Source organism: Echiichthys vipera (genome assembly GCF_963691815.1).
Source record: "Echiichthys vipera genome assembly, chromosome: 20".
NCBI classification, from domain to species: domain Eukaryota; kingdom Metazoa; phylum Chordata; class Actinopteri; order Perciformes; family Trachinidae; genus Echiichthys; species Echiichthys vipera.
In genome coordinates, this window is record NC_139845.1 from 18,710,364 (window position 1) to 18,732,019 (window position 21,656).

A 21,656-nucleotide genomic window follows, 5' to 3' on the forward strand; every position below is an offset into this window, starting at 1 on the left:
ATGCATGATTTTCTTTTTTTGAATTGGCTTTTGCATCTTTCAAGAGTTAAGATTTTAATGATAAAATTACTACAGTTGCAGTTTTGTCCTTCAAATATTGTTATTATAGCAAAGATGGTATTAATGAGTAAATGTCAACCTGATTAAAATACATAATCTTCTAAACGTTGTTTGCATAATCATGATCCTACTGCGCCGAAATATATGTGCAGAATATATTGAGAGATAACATTTCTAAAAAGCCTTAAATATTGTTAAAGGTATAAGGTAACAACAGTGACAAAAAGACAGCACAAGCTTTTTTAAGCAAATGTAAAAAAATGAAAAATCCTTCATGCTCTCAGTTATGTGGATTCCTAAAGCCAAAGGGTTAACCAATATTGTAAACTGTAGCTTAAATAGATTCAAAGAGGTTAGAGACACGCACAGAAGCCTCCTCTGTTTCTTAACCTTCCTAAGGGTTAATGTGTTCTTTTCCCCTGTGCTCAGTCTGGTAACGTCATCCCTGAGATAGAACTGTCTCACGGTCTTCAAAATATCCTTCTATGGACTAGCCACTCTTACTAATTTTTGTGTTCTCAATGTTTGAGACTCACAGCCAATGGCCTTCCTGCAGTTTGTCCTGCACTTGTATTTTTTCATCAGTTTCTCTGACCGTAGCTGAGTAAGATTCTGTTTAGATTTGGTTATCTTTTAATCCGTTATACTTCCGTTCAGTGCTCCCAGAAGAGCAAAGTTGAACTTATGGGGCTTTTCTGACTGGAGGGTTGACTTCTTTTTAGGATTTCCTGTGTTTTAGCTCCTGGGCTGTCCAAATTAGCACAATAAAAATGAATGTTACATTTCTTCAGCTTTCACATTTTTTGGTGTGGATGGCAAGGTTTTCTTTCAGTTTCTGGATTTCCCATTATTTCATTTGTACTTCTTTCCTATGTTCTCTTCTCCCAAAGTTTTCTGTAAAACCAAAGTCTCTCTCTCTCTCTCTCCCTCTCTCTCTCTCTCTCTCTCTCTCTCTCTCTCTCTCTCTCTCTCTCATATATATATATACACACACACACACACACATACACAAACAAACATGAGAAATATCTAAACTCAAAACATGCCCTTAAACCTACATACATACCAGTGGGGAAAAGCAGCAGTACTTTGAATTTCATAGAATGGATTAAAAGCAAATATAGTCCAATTCAAGGCTCAAATAGCTATAATTGTTCAATGTTACATTATTCAAGTATAAGAATAAATTGTGAAGATAAAGTATGCTTAAAGTGTATGCCTTCTTCAAAGCCCCGGTACAGAGTGGGGGGTTTGTTGCTTCCTCATTTAGAGCCGTAAACTGCCGGTAGGTGTGGCACATCCCTTTCCTCTGTGAATCTACTTTGTGTTCTGCACATAGAGGTCAACTACTTCAGAGCTGATCTCTACTCTACTCTTCTCCTTCTCTTCAGGATCCTCACATATGCTTTTCTGTTTGGTGAGTTGACTCACAGTTGGACTTTTTGAGGGGAAAGCATCGGATGAAAGCCGTGCGCACGATGAAGTGTATTCTGCTCTGTACTTTTGATGTGAAGGGAGGAAGAGAGGACATTAGATTTTTTAGTTACATATAAAACCTTTACATATAGGCACAAAGTCTGTTTTGATATTTTATCTTATCTATAAGACTTCCAATTCCAGAAACAATGGGTCAACCAGGTGGTTGCTGTGGATTTGTGTGAATTCTAGGTAGGACAAATAAGAAGGCTTTTAAAGGAAACTCATTCAGCTAAAAAACATATTGATTGTCTAGGTGAAATATCACCAAATTTGTTGCTTGGGTTACATTTCAACATTTTTATTTATTTGTAAACATGTAAATTCAAGTTGTCTGACAACTTGTCCATAATGACTAGAAGATGCCTGGCAATAAGGGGTATGGATAAGGACAATACAATTTAGTAGTATTTAATTTAATTTAGTGGTAACAAGAGTTCCTGGAGTTTTACCTCTTCAGACTTGTTCCTTTGATGTGCAGCACGTTGAAACTAGGTTCAGTTGTAGTTGTTACTTATCTGTTTCCTCTATAAAAGTGCACGCAGTATTGCAGCATGTGGTAAGGTGACTTTACAGAGTGTGGTGTGGATTGCAAAAGACTGCAGTGTCCACATGTATTCAAACATTTATGTGATGTTACAAAGTGTTCTTTCGAGGACCGCCCGGTAATGAAACAAACTGCAAAAGAGTGGAAGAAATAATTCCTTGAAGGTCCAGTTATGTGGCTGGTTTACATGAATTTATTCCCCTGCAAAGTGGAGACGACTGAGCTGTCATAGTCACTTTAGCAGTGATAGATTTACACAGTAATGTCATACAAGCAATGAGGAGGAAAATGAACCCAACAAAAGTATCAGACTACAATTGTACCCCAATGACCGATCATTGTATGTAACTATTCAAAAGAGCTGCTAATATCATTGGTGTGTACTGTGACAGCCCCTGTGACAGTGTGGCCCAGGTTAAAACCACGTAACTGAGAGCACCTGGCCAGTCCTGTTAGTTATTTACTTTGTTAGACACTGACAACATACACCACACATTGTTCATTGTATCCATACATCCTCATACACCACAGATCCTGACCCACCTCATTGTCTTTATGTTTGATCTTTTATTAAACAAATGGCAATTTGTTAATATAACATTTGCTGTGCATCTCCCTTCTTTGTTGTAGCTGGTACCTCATCCAGGTGTGCTTTATTTGTTCAGCAATATAAGAGAGGCTAGCCTTGTCATCTGGTACACAGGTACAAAATTTAACACCAATCACTGTACAGGGGATACCTAATTCTTCTGGTTCAAGGATGACAATAGACCATAAGTGGGAATAAGCATGCCAAGTAGGCGGCTACAATATGTTTGTGAGTTAATGAATACATCAGGTTTAGATATTGGTGACCTTAATCCTGGGGAAACTAATTTTCAACTCTGGTCAGAAAGGAGCAATTGTGGCCGCTCTATCAAAATAAATGTCCAGTGTAAGTCAAGCTGAAGGTTGGAGATGATGGTCTGAGGTCCAGATACTTGATGATTTCCTTTGTATTGGAGAAAACGTTCCTTTTTTTTTATTATGATCATCTCAGTGGCCCTAATGCATCACTTTAATGGCCGTGGAACTAAACGAAGAGGGATGGCACTGAGGGGAACTCCGCATGCCTGCTACTTGCTTGTGGATGTTTTGCAGGGTAAGGGTCTCATCTCAGGTACAACTGTGCATAATTCATGGGTGTAAAGAGTATTTGCTGGTAGAAGTTGGTAGAGTTTGGACCTTGGTCAGCTACCATTGAGTCAGGTTGAGGTAAGTGTTTGTGGAAATAAATTGGTCATGTGTTGGAAATTCATCTGAGCTGGCATTAGTCTGCCATTCCCATCTCATGGGCTGATAGTGCTGTCTCTCTGTTCACTGTGCTCACTATAATTAAAGCAATGGGCTGGGAACCAGGCCATTTTAGGCCTGTTTCAGCACGTTTTTGTTCGTTTGTTTTTCAGCATTCCATTCAGTCTAACCCCTTACAACGGCATAGAAAAGGGTATAAAAACAATGTTTCATCTTTCATCATTTCATCAAGCACACACTGGTTTGTCTTCTGCTTTTCTGCTTTCCAGGGCTTGTAAAGAAAATATTTTCATAGACATTAATTGGAGAGTAACAAGAGGTTGACCTTGATGTTTCCATAATGTGTCAAATCATGTTCAAACACAAGGCTTATTCAGAGTTGTTCAACTTATACACAGCATTTAATATTGTAACCAAGTGCAGCTAAGCTGGCATAATAAGGCATGTCCAAGGAAATACAGAGAAGTTTCATTTTATCTGGAGAAGTAAATATTGCCACAAACAATTCTAATATACTGTACATGTGTGGACTTTTGAGGTGCTTTTACTTGACTATGACTGCTTCTATTTGTATGATACTTTATATTTCTGCTCAACTACATTTAAGAGGGAAATACTGTACTTTGTATCCCATAACATTAATACCTAAATATTGCCTAAATATTGTTTTAAATTGTCCACAGATTGAGGTACATCTACAATAATTGAGGAGTAATTTTAAAAAAAGAAAATGAAATGAACAAATACCGCTGTCCGTTTTTATCATCCACATGTTAGCTGGAGCTTTAACGCTTTAATTACGATTAATTAATCACAGAAAAAACAACGCAATTAATCACAATTTATTTTTGCGCTCAGTGCGGAACATTGCTCATTCAATCAGTCAATACTGACGCACAGGACGCAACACGAGATAAATGAAAGCAATGAGAAGGGAGATGAGCTGTTGCTGGGTACAGTGGGACGACATTTGAGTCCTAAGAAACGACCAAATGGAAACATGGACAAGAACACGGCTGTGTAAATATTCACCTCCCACCGGAGCTCATCAGTCTCCACCCCAATGGCAAACATGCTGCAGCTAACGTTAGCATAGACAGTGTTTTTGAAAACGTGGGAGAAAAAGTATTCTATGTTAAACTGTTTTTTTTTTTTTTAAGCAAAGGATATTATTCTAAATATTTTTGCAATGTTAGGTTTCCACTTTTTTTGAATATACCGTACTAAGCACTGTTTTATTGACCAAACCAATGTGTTTCAGACGTAAAAGTTTACAAAAAGTTAGTGCTCACTCTCAAATAAAAATAAAAATAAACAAATTTTTTGCCTTAAACTCGTTGTTTTGTATCTTTTAATTAAGTAATATACCAAAATCCATTTAAATTGAAAAATGTTGCTACTTGTGTCAAATATTGATATGCCATTAATCGTAATTAATCAATTAAAAAGCCTCTAATTAGTTAGATAGAAAAAAAAATTACGATACACAATTCATTCCACATTTCTTTGTTATGCTTAAATTTTCCCTCTTTAAGAGCTGGAAACAGACAAGTCAAAACCATGCCAGTTTAGGGCAACCACACACTGTGTAAAATAAAACAGAAACCAAAACCCAGGCACGCTCACATATTAGGAGTAAATAGTAATAGCTATTGGAACGGCAAATTATTTCAGATTTTAACACTGAATGTGTCTGAAAAATAGATAGACAAAGTTTTTCCTGTAAAGTTTGCATGTGACCTTTTTGGGGTCATCCTTGTTCTTTTCAAAGTGATCCCATGTTTTAGACGTCTTTCCCACAAGACTGGCTATTAATGATTAACTCTCTAACCACTATGTGCAGCCAAGGGACCTGCCCTGTAAAAGAAATAAACAAATAGTGAGTGAGTCTCACAACTTCCTTTATCTCACCCTTCAAATTAAAAGCCCTCCAGCCTTTAGTCACATAGATTTTCACTTATGTTTGACAAGACTTGGCTCCAAATGATTGTTTTTCCTGCCACCGATTGACCATTGAAATTTTGGTCTGCTAATGATTTTTTGGTCGTCCAGTGCTTGATCACCTATTTGTGGGCAGCCCTACTATGCGTTGATTTTTTTATTTTTTATGCTCTTTTGTTAACTTTATTAACACACATTCACCTCTCTACTTCCAGTCCGTCCCCTCTATGTTCCCCTCTTAAATCTATACAAACACACATGTTCCTATTACACTTCTGCCCTTAATACAAACCTGACTGAGAAGGTAACGCGGCATAACTGGCAGCAAGAAGCTGGGCTTGTTGACCAACCGCTGTCAGCAATGTCACTAACATGGCGAACATGATTGTAATACTCGGAAAAGAGGCAACAAGTGCTTTCATTAGTGGGTCATATGATCACCTTTGTTTTAACTCACTCTTTGATAGGTAGGAATTTAAAATCTTACAACTTAGTAACGCAATGCTTGGTTGCTTTAAGCAGATATTGTATTTAAATGAAAGCTATTGTAGTTAACAGTTTGTCCCTTTTATTTGGGATTACTTCAGATGTGATTGGGCCAGCCCAGTGTCAACAAAGGAAAACAATGATCTTATCGTTTTATGAGCCTGGTCTGCCAGGTGGTCGCCCAGCCGTGCCTCTGTGCATACAGGCCCGCCCAGGTCTAATGACTGCCACAGACAGTTAGCACTGCAGAACAGCAGGCAAAAGGGATTCTCTGTTAAAGGAACAGTTTCACTGGTCCATGTCTGATTAGTCATAAAACATCAGACCACACCTTAAACATCTTTTGAATCCTGCAGGTCACATCCATGCTACATTGCATATACTTAGGAAAGAGGACAGTGTGAGTACGCCTAGAGACACCAGCAAGATAAGGACCACATGAACACCCTTACTGTGATCTGAATCTGTGCTGAGGTAAGACACATGACATGATTAAATAAAGTATGGTGAAGTTTAATTCTATAGACAATGTAGAAACTAAATGTTGCCTAATTCTAATATACATGTGTACTTAAGTGGAATCAATCTTGAGGGACAATAAAGCTCTGGTACTGATACTGCTTGTATTTTACTTTCCCTACTTCCATGTTATGCTACTGTATACAGTTTCAGTACATTTTTAAAGCAAAATATAGAACTTTGTGCTACCAGTACATATTCCTAGTTACAAAGATCATTCCATTCCTATGACGTGAGAACAGATAATACTTGGAAACCAGCTGAAGGGAGGATAGTTTAGAATGTTTGGTTAAAGGGAGTAGAGACTGACACGGGAGTGGATTTTCACATTACATTACTGCAGCAGGTAATGGGACCTAAAAAAATATTCATAATGAATGTAAAAATAAATGATCTGCACTGCAGTACTTTTCCAAAGATGCAACAGGTAAAAGCAGTAACTGAAAAGTAGTCACTTAAACATTAATGGTAGATTTGTTTCTTTACAAAGAGAAGCATCTGTGTCTCCTGAAATGCGGCTCCTTTTCTCCTCTGCCTGTTTCTGTTCATCGTTTTTGTGGAATCTGATTGGTGCAGGTCAAAAGGTTTACCTCAATGCACCATGAAGTCCTGTCAGCACACTACCTCTCATCGATTGTTTACATAACTCACTGAGAAGGCAAACATGTTTCCGCACCAGTAACGTCACGCTCAAGCTTCACCCTACAGCTGTCAAGTGTGTATCGTGTGTTTTCGGCGTCGTTCCTCTGCAGCTTATTTCTGCCCTGTAAGTTTTGCAAATAGCAAACTCTCTGTCTTCTTTTACTGTGTAAATCCTACACTGACTGACGCTGCGGGTCTGCTTCAAAATAAAAGTCAACTCGCATTAGGAAAATAAAAGCTTTTAATGGGAAGCGGCAGCTGTAAGATGTTCTGTTTGCATTAGCAGTGATTTAACTGCTCAATGAAGATAGTTTGTTTCATAAGGGTACAAGGATAAACCTGTTTTGTAGACCTCTTTAACGGAATTCCACGTTACTCAACAGCCTTGGTCCTTGTTAACTCCTTTCAGTTGTCATTCACATGTATTGCAATAGGAAATAAACGCTTAGAATGTTTATGTTTACAACTTTGAAAAGGTCTATAGGAAAGGTATCCTTCAAATACGTCCATCTGGCTGACGTACGCAATTATTCATAAATTTTAACCTCCAATAAAATAAAAACTCTGTGTTGTCATGGAGACCTGACATAAACATTCAGACTAGAATGTATTTTGTATTGGTAACAGGCCTTAAATAGGTTTAATTATGCTGTGGCCTATTAACATGGGGGTCAATGAGAAATTGCTCTACAATGCAAACTGCAGTTTTTGACACTTCCGTATTGGACGAACCAGGAAGTAGCTGTGGTGGGTGCTTGGATACCATCCTATCAGGTCCTCTTCGTGCAACTGTAGTGCAAAGGTGGCTGCCACTATTTTTTGCTGTGTATACAGGTAAATTCTGGGAATTCTGGAATATACAGTATATACCAAGTCCCCCAAATTCCTGTTTGTTCTCGGACCCATCTGTATAAATTTTGAGATAATTATAGTAAGTGTTTCTCAGATAAATGCTCGCTTTAACTCCCACTTCCTCCATTCTCACCCCCCCCCCCCCCCATTCCAGGTATTCAAACCTATGCATAAAGCTAATGCTCTATACTTTATTCTATTCATCTTTCCCAATGATGTTTTTACTGCTCCTCCATAAACTATACAGCCATAGTATATCGTTGACCTCTTGCATGCCCTATAGATGTCCATTAGTGACTGTTTATCTGCACCCCATTCACATCCGGCCACAGTTCTCAGTAGATTTATGACTTTTCATGTATACTTACTATCTAACCATAGACCCAGATACGTTAATTCATTGCCTTTCTCCATTGGCTGCTCATTCAATGTTAACTTCTCAGCATGACACTCATTCATATGACCACTTTCCCTATTGCTTTATTGAGTAGCTCACCTCTTCTGTCACCTGGAGAGTTGGAGGTCAGCCCAAGAGACTGTTGACCCAATTGTGTTTTTAACTCTACTCAACCCTGATTTTAAAGAACCTGTCTTTTTTTGTTTTTTTTACTAGGGTCTTAGGCTCTATGTCGGCAACACTTTTAAACATTTTATTTACATTCTTTTTTTAATTTATTTTAATTTGGAAACTTAACTACAAAGCACAACCTTTTACTCCTTTTACACTATTTCTGCCTGTTTAAAAAAGTCCATTACCCAATTAAACATCCTGCTTCCAAACCCCATTCTACTTAATTTAATAAGCAGCCCTTCCATCCACATGGTATTATATGGTTTTTCAATGTCAAAGCTATGGGCCTATAATTACCAGGATTAGCAGGTTCCTCCCCAGACTTGTTAAAGGGTAGTATTACTGCACTTTTCCCACACTTCTGTATTATTCCATCCCTCAAGGATTTTTGTTGTTGTTGATTTTCAATCGACTCAGCACAACTTGAATGATTCTCCTGGCAGTTGTCGAAACAAGGCGTAGTATAATTGGTTTTGTCCTGGAGCTGTTTATATTGCGTCTAACAAAGCTATGTTCAGTTCAGTCATGGTAAAATCCACATACAAAATTGATGTGCCATCTTCCCTCTTAACATCAAATTCTTATTCTCTCTGACTTCATGGTCTTTCTCTCTCTTGCTCTCAATCAGTGCTGGGATTTTAACTGATATCCTTTCCCACTCTGGGAAATCCTCACGGATGGTTGAACTTCTCACCTTATCTCTAAGGGAGACTCCAGCCACCCTCCTGAAAAAACCCATTTCGGCCAATTGTTCCCGAGCCGCTGCTCCTTTGCGTTGAAAGGAACCAGTTGGGGTGGTTCGGCATCTAGTAAGGATGCCCCCCGAGCGCCTCCCTAGGGAGGTGTTCCAGGCCCGTCCAGCTGGGAGGAGGCTGTGGGGAAGACCACAGACTAGGTGGAGAGATTATATCTCCACACTGGCCTGGGAACGCCTCGGGATCCCCCAGTTAAAGCTGGTTAATGTGGCCAGAAAGGGAAGTTTGGGGTCCCCCGCTAGAGCTGCTGCCCCCGCTACCCGACCCCGGATAAGCGGTTGAAGATGAGATGAGATAAGACCCTTTCCAACTCATTCACTTGAACTTATTGAACTTATTTTCTTTGATCTATTATGATATTCTCTAGTGACAGGTTTTTCTTCTTGCTCTAATTGCCGATTTCCGTGTGATACCACTTTCTTTGCACCCGTTGTTCTTTTTGGAATACTCACATTTGCAGCATTTAAAATGTTCTCTGTAATTTGCTTTGTGCATTCCTCTGTTTCCTTCCAATCTTATCCAGCTAGCTTTCTCAAAGCACCAACTGGTAATTGTACTTCCTTCTTGAACACATGTTTGTATTCACTATTGTGAGAACTAGTCACTTTCAGTGGTAGATTCAATCTTTACAAACCATTCACATGTGTTCACCAAATTGTTGGATACCATTGTGAGATCCAAGCATGATGCATTACCCCTATTGTCATCTATTCTTGTACCCTGTCCACTGTTAAGGCAGACCAATGATATTTCTCCCATCATTTTTTCAACTATGTTCCCATTAGTGTCTGCGTGATTTTTACCACATAAGCTGTAATGATAATAATAATCAGTGGGGGGGGGGCATAAAGGAATCATGGTTTTCATGTGTTTCCACTGTAGCAGATTGCCTGAATGTTCTTTTCTCAGCATGCCAGTCGGTGTTTAATCAGACAATTTAATCCCCACATGGATAAATGAATCAGTGTTAACAGGCGTTAAAAATCACCAGACAGAAGGATCACAATTATACAGCAATAATCAGAGCCACAATGCAAACTCAGTTTAAATCAGTGTATCACACAATGAGAAACACTCAGCATTAGAAAATGTCTTCGAAATAATTAATGTCCAAAAGGTTCAAATAATGTTCTCCAGCGGATACAGAACAAAGTTAAATCAAAAATCAACAAAATAAAGAATTTCAGTTGGTTTAATTCTGTTTTAATTGTTTTTTGTAGGAGTGAACCCTCTCCTCAAACTAAATAATACAGGATCTCTGATAAGTTTCAGTTTCGTTTTCCCGTTAGGAGTGAACAATTTAACAAACAATCTTTGAACAAGTGATTATCCAGCTGTCGAGTTTTCTGAGAATTATAAACATGCAACCCATGTAGAGACAGAATGTACATGCCGTTGTGTAAATTAGATAGATAAAATAAGGCTTTTTAGTTTGATGACTCCTGATCTGATCTGACACTATTCAGAAAATAAAATCAAGTAGAATTAACTTGACTTTCAAGGGGGGCGAGGGATGCCTAATATAATGGTAGGGGAGAGACGATAATACACGATTTTTATTTGTAAAGCTACAGAGTACAACAAAAGCTTTATAACAGGAGCATACAGACACAGTTTGGGAATTCCACAGGCAAGGAGTGGCTGAGCGGAATGCCCGATCCCCCATGGTACAGAGCTTGGTGGCTGAAGAAGGGCTTTGTTTCCAGAGAGGAGGTTACGTGAGGAGGTTGGTGGTGTGAGTAGTTCTTTGAGGTAGGGAGGGGCATTTCCATGGATTCACTGAGTTAGTAGGGAGATTTTGTACTCAACTGCCTTCACAATAGCCTTTATCCTGCGTCTGATTTGGGCCTGATGTATTGGTATTTTGTTTTTGGGTCATTTCACTGGGTTTCCGTTAATGGTTCCGCTTACTTTCTTTAGTGCTTCTGCATATGATACATTGTGTCCTGAACGGTTCAGGTATAATACAAAAAGGTGGACCCAATGCAGACACAGACAAAAAGTAAAGTTACAAAACAAACGTTAAATATAAAGAACGGACAAACGCAAAAACACTACAGAGAATACAAATACAAAGACTAACTAAACGAACACGGGAATAACAGGAACAGGAAGACGACGGAAGATCAGGGAGAAAAAACAGAAAACAACCACGATTAATCAACTTACTACGGGGAGCGTGAAAACCACAACGAGAAAGGGGATGCCAGTCCGGGGGGGAATAGTTTTACCAATACAGGGTCGACGACGGTCCGGCGCTGCATGCCTGTCAGCTTCAGGTATTTTAGGTTGTGGGGTAATCAGCATAACAGGCTGCAGTTTGGGGGGAACGCCTACCGGACCCAACACAGAGACGAGGGAGAGAAACATGCAGGGAAACACAGACAGGGGGAGACAAACTCACACAGAACGGAAGAGAGGAGGGTACTGACAGAACGAGATCTTGACAGTATACCCCCCCCCCCCCCCCCCAAGAAATCCCGGATCAGGGACGGATCCAGGATCCAACTCCTCTTCTCAGGACCGTAGCCCTCCCAGTCCACCAGGTACTGTAACCCCCGTCCACGACGTCGCACGTCTAGGATTGTACTGACTGTGTACACCGGATGGCCGTCACCGGTACCAGTAAAGCAGTCAAGTAAAGCACTCAAGCCAGTAAAGCAGTCACGTTGTGCTGGTGGTTACTGGCTTGAGCTGGGAAACATGGAAAGTTGGGTGGATCCTGAGGGACGCAGGGAGCTTCAGATGGACAGAACTGGGGTTCACGATGACCTCGATCTCGAAAGGACAAATGAATCGAGGGGCAAGTTTTTTAGAAGAGACACTCAGGGGAATGTCTCGAGAGTTCAACCATACCCTTTGTCCAGGTCTGTACTTGGGTAAAGGGATGCGATGACGATCTGCCATCTTACGGTTCTGCTCCGCCGTTCGGAGTAACGCCCCACGGGTCTCCTTCCAAATCCGACGCACTCTTCGGAGATGGTGTTGGACGGATGGCATGGCAATCTCCTCTTCCTGGGTCGGAAACAAAGGAGGTAAGTAGCCCAAAGACGCCTCGAAGGGGGACATACCTGTAGCGATGCTGGTTAGGGAGTTGTGGGAGTACTCGACCCAGGAAAGCCGCGAAGACCATGAAGAAGGGTTGCGAGCAGAGATGATAAGACTCATCTCACTAAGGCCATTGTTCCCGGGATGAGTGCTTGATCCATTCCCCATGAATGCTAGCTCTATGGATAAACAGACAACCAAAAAAGCATCAACATATCTACATTGTATTTGAACATTTACATAACAGAAAAGAGAGAATTAGATTGGGCCTGGACTTATTAGTGTTGGCGTTGAACCACCTAAATCTGAGCAAAACAACTCAAATACACAATGCAATGAGCTCAGAAAATACACAAACTGACAAACTGGATGAACAAATCAAACAAAAGCGGTCAAACTCGCAGATTGGGAGAAAACGGTTCCAGTCTATTTGCAGACACATCCTTCAGGGTACACAAATACACAGTTTGAAAAATGAAATAAGGCTAAAACATTTTCTTCTACGAGGGAGGCTGCACTTCATCTATTAAAGAAATTTTCTGGGTGACTGGATTTGGTTCAAATGTTTAAAAGCCAGACCTATAGGAGAGGATTTCACAATTGGGTTTTAGCGGATAATATTCTTTACCATGATAAGTTTCAGCTACCCTTTTTTTTTTTAATAGTTTGGAATCCAGAACCAGAGGAAGTGGCCAGAACCAGAGGAAGTGGCCAGAACCAGAGGAAGTGGGCCCATTAACATGCTGCAGCCAGAGATGAAGACTACCATTAAAGCCAGGGGTTGTATAAGAATGAAGTACTGCGCCTGTTTCCTCTTTCTGGCTGTGGCTGTATTATTCTTGTATCTACGTAACGTGGAAATTCTGGAGGTGAGAACTTGGTTTAGTGGGACTTTATTACCCTCGTTCTTCTTAATCCTGCACCTGACTTGCTGATAGCAGCAGCTGGCTGCTATCCTTTTTTTTTTAGATTCATACATGTATTTTGTGTTTGTACTAGAACATATTAACATGCTTTAATGTTCAAAATCTTTCTTTTTTTTTCTCATACTGCTCATGGCTGCTGCAACCTCTGTGTGACGTTCTGTTGCAGCACAAACCCCCTCCCAATAAGCCCAGTCTGCTCTGATTTTAAAAAGCACTTCCTGGTCTCCTTCCCCAATGTTCCATACAGCATCTTGCCAATGTAGTTAGCAATAGACAGGGGCAATAAAGCAGCAATTTCTACTATCAAACATCACAAATAACGCTTTATTAACCAAATACGACACAACAGAAAAGAAAAGAAAGAAAGATAACTTTATTTATCCCCGAGGGGAAATGAGGTCATCGTAGCAGCGGTACAGAGCAATCAGAAGTACTAAAAATAAAAAAATATATAAAATACAACATATGAACAACAATAAAATAGAATAAAATTAAAATACAGTATCGCAGATAAAACACTATATTACAATGTACTATGTGGATTTTAATGTGCAAGTGAGATAAGGTGCATGTCAGTGATCACTTTGAGTAGTGTGAGTTTATTCCCTGAGCATTGCTCAGTGTTGTTATGCAGCGTTGTAAAGTCTGATGGCAGCAGGTAGGAATGATTTCCTGTGCCGTTCTTTAAGGCAGCGGGGTTGAATGAGTCTGCTGCTGAAGCTGCTCTGAAGCTTGTCCAGGGTTTTATGGAGGGGATGAGAGACATTGTCCATGATCACTAGCAGTTTTGCCAGCATCCTGTGCTCCACAACCTCCTCCAAGGTTACTGCCCGTGTCTGCTGCGGGGGTTGGGGTGGGGTTGTGGGGCTGGTGTAGAGCTGTGGGGGGGGTTGTGACAAGAGGTAGTTGCTCGGAGGAGCAGCAGGGGGGCTGCTGGGGGAGCTGGGGTCAAACCTGTTGAAGAACAGGTTAAACTTGTTCGCACGTTGTTCATTTCCCTCTGCTGTTCCTCCTCCTCTCCTCTGGAAGCCGGTGATCTCACTCATCCCCCTCCATACATCCCCGGTGTTATTGTTCTCCAGTTTGGATTCCAGTTTTCTCCTGTAGTTTTATTTACTCTCCTTGATGCTGTGTTTAAGATCTCTCTGAACACGCTTGAGTTCTGCCCGGTCCCCTGACCTGTAACAGGACATGCTTTAGCAGGCGTGTGCTCTTAATTAAGGGAATAGCCTAATAAACAAGTTATACTAATGAACAGCTAACATAGTAGAAGCATGTTGAACCCGAGCTGTGTGTAGCTGTACTTCATGGGCATGCCTGGCGTGCAATCTCTGGAGCAGATGACCTTATTTTGACAGTCTGTATCCTGAGCAGATCTACTCATGGGGGGTTGGTCTGGTTTCCCATAAACTTGTTTACCTCATTATTTGAAGCTTTGGTCATGTTCAAAAGGAACATCCAGCATTATTACAAGATATATATGACAAAAAAGAAAAGCATAATAGGACCCCTTTAAAGCAGGGGTGTCAATCATACTGTCTGTCGGCCATTTCTGGCCTGCCAAAGGGTCCAACCTGGCCCGCGGGATGACTTTGCAAAATGTAAAACTTAAAGAAGACATGAACTGCAATTTTTCAATAAAACTAACTGCTATTTCAAACTTGTCCACTAGGGATCACACAAAGCTGTCAAGCAAGAAAATTAATCATGCTGGAGCTGCCGCTGTCAGGTCAACGCTTATTTATGAGGATGAACGTATTAAATCCAACCACAGCCTTTTTTCTAATCCTTACCAAGTGCTTTTTATGCATAACCCTTACTGTCAACTTTTGTAGGCTAAAATTGGGCAGCATAACCTGGAGACAAGGAATCAGCCACTTTCCAAACAGGTATACGTTCAGAACGGACTGCACTAGTAAAGTAAAAGGACAAGGAAGGAAGATTTTATACCGCCCCAAAGCACAAAAGGATTGGGGGTTAATAAGAACTGCTAATCTGTAAGCTGCAATAGTTTCTGCCTCTTCCACCTTCACCACACAGCCCTTACTCTGTAAACCATTGACTCTCATGGATTTGCTGAAATTCATGTTTTGGGATATAGAGCCACCTAATATGGCTCTATATCCGGTACACATCCGAGTTCCCAGGTTGTTGGGGGGCATGAGTGCCGTTCAGAATGCATACCCATTTAGAGCGAGCCAATTGCTTGTCCCCTGGAAGTGATGTTTTGTAATAAGTTTTTCATCTTGGTCCAGAGATATATTTGATGATCTCAAATATGGTGATGATTGATCAAAATCTGTAGGAGGAGTAGGATTTGGAATCGAGAACGGAATTGTTCATGTCTAAGTTATCAATTCCTCTAATGTTCCAGGCTTTGCAGCGTACATAGTATTCCGGCACCATCACTATGGTTTTCATTGTTAGAGATACCGCTCCAGTGGCAGCGCTCGCTCTCAACCTAATGCACGTGTTCAGCTAGTCAGAAGCAAAGTAGGGCAAAAGATGGCTAGAAAAATCATGAATTATAGAATTCCTCCCCGAGCTCGTATAACCTCCCTCGCCTCCTAACGACATGCAGAGCAAGACGCCAGCCGGCTAAAAACACATGGCTAACATGTGCTAATGTGTTGACATAGGCATTTATCAGACCGGGACATTTACAGTCATAGCTACAAATAAGGGCTATTTATGTAACATCTCCCACAATAAAACGCTAAATTTACCGGTTCATGCAGGCCTTCAGCTGAAAGACTGAATTTTGGTTCTTTTTGCTATTCATATCGTGTAAATTGGACTACAGGACCATAATCGCCGTATAAACAATGTTATTAATGATTACCAATACTTCAAATCGTAGACCATAGCTTAAATATCAGGACTCAATGACTTACTATTTACTAAAGTAATATTCTAAAATATGACTTTAACTTCTACCAAAGTTTTTTTTCTGGTAAGATACTTGTACTTTTACTCATGTATTGCTTTCAAGTACTTTATAAAGGACGGCTATTAAGATACCTCTTAGACAAATAGGACAGAACTTGTCCATGTTTTAAAACATAAGCTTAAAATAGCAAATCAGCATGGTTAAATTGATAGATTTGTCTCGACCCACAGAATCAAGAAAATTTGTTTTTGAGACTTTTAAATATTTAAAAGTTAGTCCAAAATGTAAAGTTTATTGTTTGGCTGGCTGAATTAAAAAAAAAAAAAATTACTTTCAGTTCATTGTTTGTTGCATCTTTGTCACCTTCTCTCTCAACCCCTTTGCCAGTTTCAGGATACAGTAGACTCCACCATCATCATCCCAAGAGTTTCCACATTCCCTGAAATGCGTCAAGGCTTCTGCACCTTCCAGCCACTATCCCCTAAGGAAGCACTGGAGGAACAACTCCTACGAGACTCCATTGCTTGGCCTGAAACTCCGCCTCTTCCCCCGGAGCAGACCAGTGATCCAGCTCACAGCTCCTTCACCATTCTTTCAAGGAGGGGAGGAGGACAGTGGCACGTAGGGGATCAGCTGCATGTTATGATCAACATGTTTGACTTCCAGGGCCATCCAAAGAAGTCTGGGGGGGACTTCTTACTCGCCCGGCTGCACAACCAGAAGCTTGGTGCAGGTGTGGTTGGGAAAGTGGTGGATCATCTCAATGGCAGCTATTCTGCTCTAATCTCTTTACTCTGGGAAGGAGACGCACAGGTTGAGGTAATGCTAAATACTATCATGTTAAATGTGCCTGTACTAAAGGAGTTTATAATATATATATAATTGATTGCTCCCTAAGCACCTGCCCCTTAGATACTGTTACTAGGCCTGCATGATAACTTTCATAACTTTGTACACGGCACATGTGCAGTTTGTAACCACAGTGGCAGATTTACCATAAAAGGTTCTTAGGCATTTTAGAAAAAATGGGACTTTTTCAATTTTCACCACCATGATCTCATTTACAGCCACTGATTGTAGATTTTTGCGTCTGTTGGTAGCTAGCTAGCTAGTTAAGCTATCATTTGCTCTTTGAGTTGGGTAAAAACAACTCAGTTGAGCTGACATTTTGTTGTTGCCAGTGGACTTTAAACAACAAGAAATGTGTAAAAGGGATCTCAAATGTGCACTTGACATGTTACATGGCCTTCATGAATATTGCATCCTCACCAGTTGAAGATACTGGTTAAAAAAACAGCATTGGTCTTGTACTGTAGTGTAAAGCTAGTTAGTGTTAAAGGTAGGCTAGAATGATGGAATTCCTCCTAGCAATTAAAGCTACTGTTTAGCTGATGTGTATGGCTCACATAAAGTCTCAAATCAAGTTTGACTGGGGGTCAAATCCAGTAGAGCAATACAAGGCTGCTAGTGTTATTTTTTAGCCCCTTCCCCTCTGGCCAAAAAAACCCCACTAAGATCTGGCTTTTGTCTTTGGTGGGAGAGGTTTCAGTCATCATTTTATTTAAGTACAGATTCATCTAGTGTTTTGGACCACAGAAATTAAATTGGAAAGAAAAGGACATTGAGCCGTTTGCGACTGCAATTTGACCATGGTACAAATCAAAATGGTGATTGTTATTAGTTGTCATGGTGACAACACATGTCCTATAAAAACATTTGGAGCTCACTGGGAGGACAGCGGACTGATGTTCTAGAGACGTTCTCAGACATTATTCAGAATTCTGTAACAAGGCTTTTGACCAGTTCACAAACACATTTCCCCTGTGCTCGTAGCACTGCACTGGCTACCTCTATCTTTTAGATTTGGTTTTAAAGACCTTTCAGTTATTAACAAAGTCCTACATAATCAAGCCCCTTCGTAATTCACCAGCTACCTTTCATCTTATGCCTCAACATGAATTCTCTGTCCCACAAGAAATCGGATGACACTTCTGTTTTAAAGACCTTAAGCTGTGGAACATCCTCCCCTTGGATTTTAGAACAGCAGACTTCTTTCAAATTTAAAAAATAATTGAAGACCTTTCTTTTTGATGTGGCTTTTAATTTAAGTAAATTTTAGAAGGCTCTGGTTCTCTGTCCAATCAGGTGATGCTGGTTCACCCTAGTGAGGCCATCTCGGTGCTGAATAAGCTGAACAATGAAAAACCTGACAGGATTCACTTCAACAGCGTCTTCCGCTCAGGCTCACTCTCCGAAACAACCTTCTGTAACGTCTGCCTACGTCCCACTCAGCCCCTGTGCAACTTCACTGACCTTCATACAGGGGAGCCTTGGTTCTGCTACAAGCCAAAGAAACTGAGCTGTGATACCAGGATGAGCCACGCCATGGGAGCATTCACACACAACCTCAAGCCCAATGAGGTGAAGCTCTTTCAAAGGTGAGGGAGCAGAGAGACAGGACTGGGATGGGCCCCTAAAAGGTTCCGGGTCTGGGTCCTTACCATATCTGCTTCAGTGTATGCTCAACCTCTTCCATAAAGATTTTGAGATGAAATGAGATCATTGAGAATAATATCTCTCAATAATTGTACCTAAAAATTTGATATTTTGATATTCTTTTAGGACTCAAGCTTTACTGGTTCCCCTTTTCAAAAATTCAACAAATTTTGGGTTCAAAATTGATTCTCACCTTTTTGATGAAAGAGACTTGTAGTTGACAGGTAAAGCTTTGAATGTCTCCCTGGTCATCTGCTGCCTTCGCAAAAACCTTCTCATTCATGACCAATGGTTAAAAAACATTACTATGAAGTCTGTGCTGCTCTCCATTATGTGACTAAGACCGAACCAAGACCACGCAGATTGTGTGTATTAAGAGCTGCAGATTATTATTATATATAAATATTATTTTTTAAGGCAGTTCTCAAGCCTTTAATTATATAGGACAGAAAGGAAATGGAGGTAGAGGGAGGGGGGGGGGACAGGCGGGAGTCGAACCTGCGGTCGCTGCCCCGAGGACCCTCAGCCTCCCCACATGGGGCTGCTACTCCAACCATTGTGCCACCAGCCACCCCATTGAGGCCCCATTGAGGCACCATTGAGGCTGACAGTGTTTGACATATTTTTTGGTCTGTTTTTGATAATAACAACGACAGAATGGACAGGAGGAGCACTAGGCTCAGTCAGAGGAGTAGAGAGTTCTTCAAGGCTTAAGGTATCTATAATATCCCAGAGGGGCAATTTGATTTCCAGCCAGCAGATGAAAGAGTAAAGCAAACAACAAATAAAACAACAACTATAATACGTTAACACATGGCCTGTATGCAGCTTAATATCAGACTGCAAAAGCAATGCAATGGATGAGGTTGGATGTCAGTTACTTAACTCCCTAACAATTTGAGTTGATAGCATCTTTTTTTTAGAAGACCCCATCATGCCAGACGAGTCATACTGCAAAGTCAGGTTTTGTTCATGTTAGTGACACCTTACTCATAGTCAATGGACCCCAATGCGTGTATGACATTGGGCTTTAACTCACATAAAGGATTATAGAAGCTAAACTAATTTGTATGAACTGGCAAGCAGTTCCCCTGTTTAATTGTTTTTTTTTATTTTTCCTGTTTTAACTTCACTAAATATTTTTGTCCTCATTTTTGTAGTGTCTGTAATGGATATTTCATTATGTGTGTTTTCTTCAGCGGTGTCAATATGAAAGTCAACATACGGCCCTCTGGACCTGTCAGTGTCAATGTGTTGCCAAAAGATGAAGGTAAAGCATGATTTTTTTTAATACACTGACTCCTATTTTTATTCAAAACTGAATGCTCTACTGACAAAGTAAAACAGGCAGACAAACACATGCTACTGTCTTCTGTGTAGCGTTCTCCTGTAGAGAGGTGTCTCAGACCAATTTCAGTACGGATAGTCCTTTATACCTTGGATATCTTTTCATGGGATTTGTTGACAATAACAAAACAATGAAATAGCCCCACCCTTGTCTTTTAACTTCCTCTCAGGTGAACCAGAGGTAAAGATCAGCAGTGTGAAGTCTGGACCCTCTGGTTACTACTACCAGGGCGAGTGGCGAGCACTAGATGGCACCATAGTTCGCCAGTTCAGCACCTCCTCTACCATCAGTCAGTGTCTGAAAGGCAAGGTGGTCCACATGTATGGAGACTCCACCGTCAGACAGTGGTTTGAATTCCTCAATGCAGCGCTACCAGGTACCTGATCCACATGGATTTCTGTAAATTACTTTTTTTTTTTTTCATTCCGCAGCTTAATCTGTTCCCTCTGAAATACTTTTAGATCTGAAGGAGTTTGACCTGCACAGCCCGCAGAAGGCTGGACCTTACATCTCCTTGGACTATGCAAACAATATTTTGGTGACCTCTCGCTTCCACGGCCCTCCTATCCGTATAGTCCCTGTCTCAACCAGTGAGCTTCGTTACATTGCCAATGAGATAGATGGTGTAATCGGAGGCACCAACACTGTCGTAGTGTTTGGCATCTGGGCTCACTTTGGTACTTTCCCCATTGAGATCTACATCCGGAGGCTGCAGAGCATCCGCAGGGCGGTGGTGCGGCTGCTGGACAGAGCTCCAGACACGCTGGTCGTCATACGGATTGGGAACCCTAAAGCTTTACCCTTTGACGTGGCGCTAACCAACAGCGACTGGCACTCACTGCAGTGTAACAGGGTACTCAGAGCCGTGTTCAAAGGACTGAATGTTCATCTGATTGATGCCTGGGAGATGGTCTTAGCCCATCATCTGCCACACGACCTCCACCCACCACCACCCATTATTAAGAATATGATCGACGTTCTCTTGTCTTACATGTGCCCTCAAAAGCGTGGCTGGTGGTAGGGTTCAAGCACACGCTAGCTGTGACTAGACGACCAATCTATTTTTAATTAGGGAATGTAGATTAAGCACAAAAGAAACGGAACTGTAAGGGACGCAGCTTCAAGCCATCATGGGATTGGGTATTATAAATAACCACCACTGTACAACTCAACACACACAACGTGATGCGCCGTGTCTTAGAAATGTCTTTCAGAATTCCAGGAGATGCAGGAAATCAAGATGCTGATGTTTTAAATGTTTTATAATTGAATGATTGACAATTGAATAATTGACATCTGAGTATGTGACTGTAAGTATATCTGTGAATTGCTAAGATTGTTTTGTAGGTTGTATAGGCACCAAATAATGGAGCTCTAGTTTGTCTCCCCACACTCCATGTGCAGTTAAGCACAGTCTGAGGTCGCACTCACACTGTCCTTCCGTACCTTGCCCCAGGACGTTTCACGACTAAAGCCTAGTTCGTTTGACCAATGTGAGTGCAACTGGGGGGACAGGGAGGGGGGGACAAGTACCCTAAAGGACGGGGCATGGTACGGTTGGACAGTGTGAGTGGGCCCTCGAAAGAAGCTGGAAGGGAGGGGACAATTTAATTTGTGCAGTGTGTCAAACTGAAGGATTCACAGACTAAATTGTAAACTCAAAAGCCTCAAGTTGTATTGAATATGGTCATTGTCTTATATTGTGGCATCAATTACTTCTTTTTATTTATTAACATTTATTTGATTTAAATGTAATGTTATGTTTCTTTTCAATGCTTTTAATGTTTTATGCAAAGCACTTTGAAT

The 21,656-nt window shown here is 40.8% G+C and overlaps 1 protein-coding gene across 1 annotated transcript; it reads left to right on the top strand.

Moving 5' to 3' along the window:
• Positions 1–1,391: 1,391 nt before the first annotated feature.
• LOC310962307 (NXPE family member 3-like) lies at positions 1,392–21,385 on the top strand. Its single transcript, XM_083934720.1, has 7 exons — positions 1,392–1,477; positions 12,856–13,059; positions 16,394–16,825; positions 18,152–18,444; positions 19,702–19,772; positions 20,020–20,226; positions 20,312–21,385. Exons 1-7 carry the CDS (start codon positions 1,463–1,465, stop codon positions 20,869–20,871), a joined length of 1,782 nt encoding a protein of 593 aa, XP_083790846.1. The 5' UTR covers positions 1,392–1,462; the 3' UTR covers positions 20,872–21,385.
• Positions 21,386–21,656: the final 271 nt, after the last annotated feature.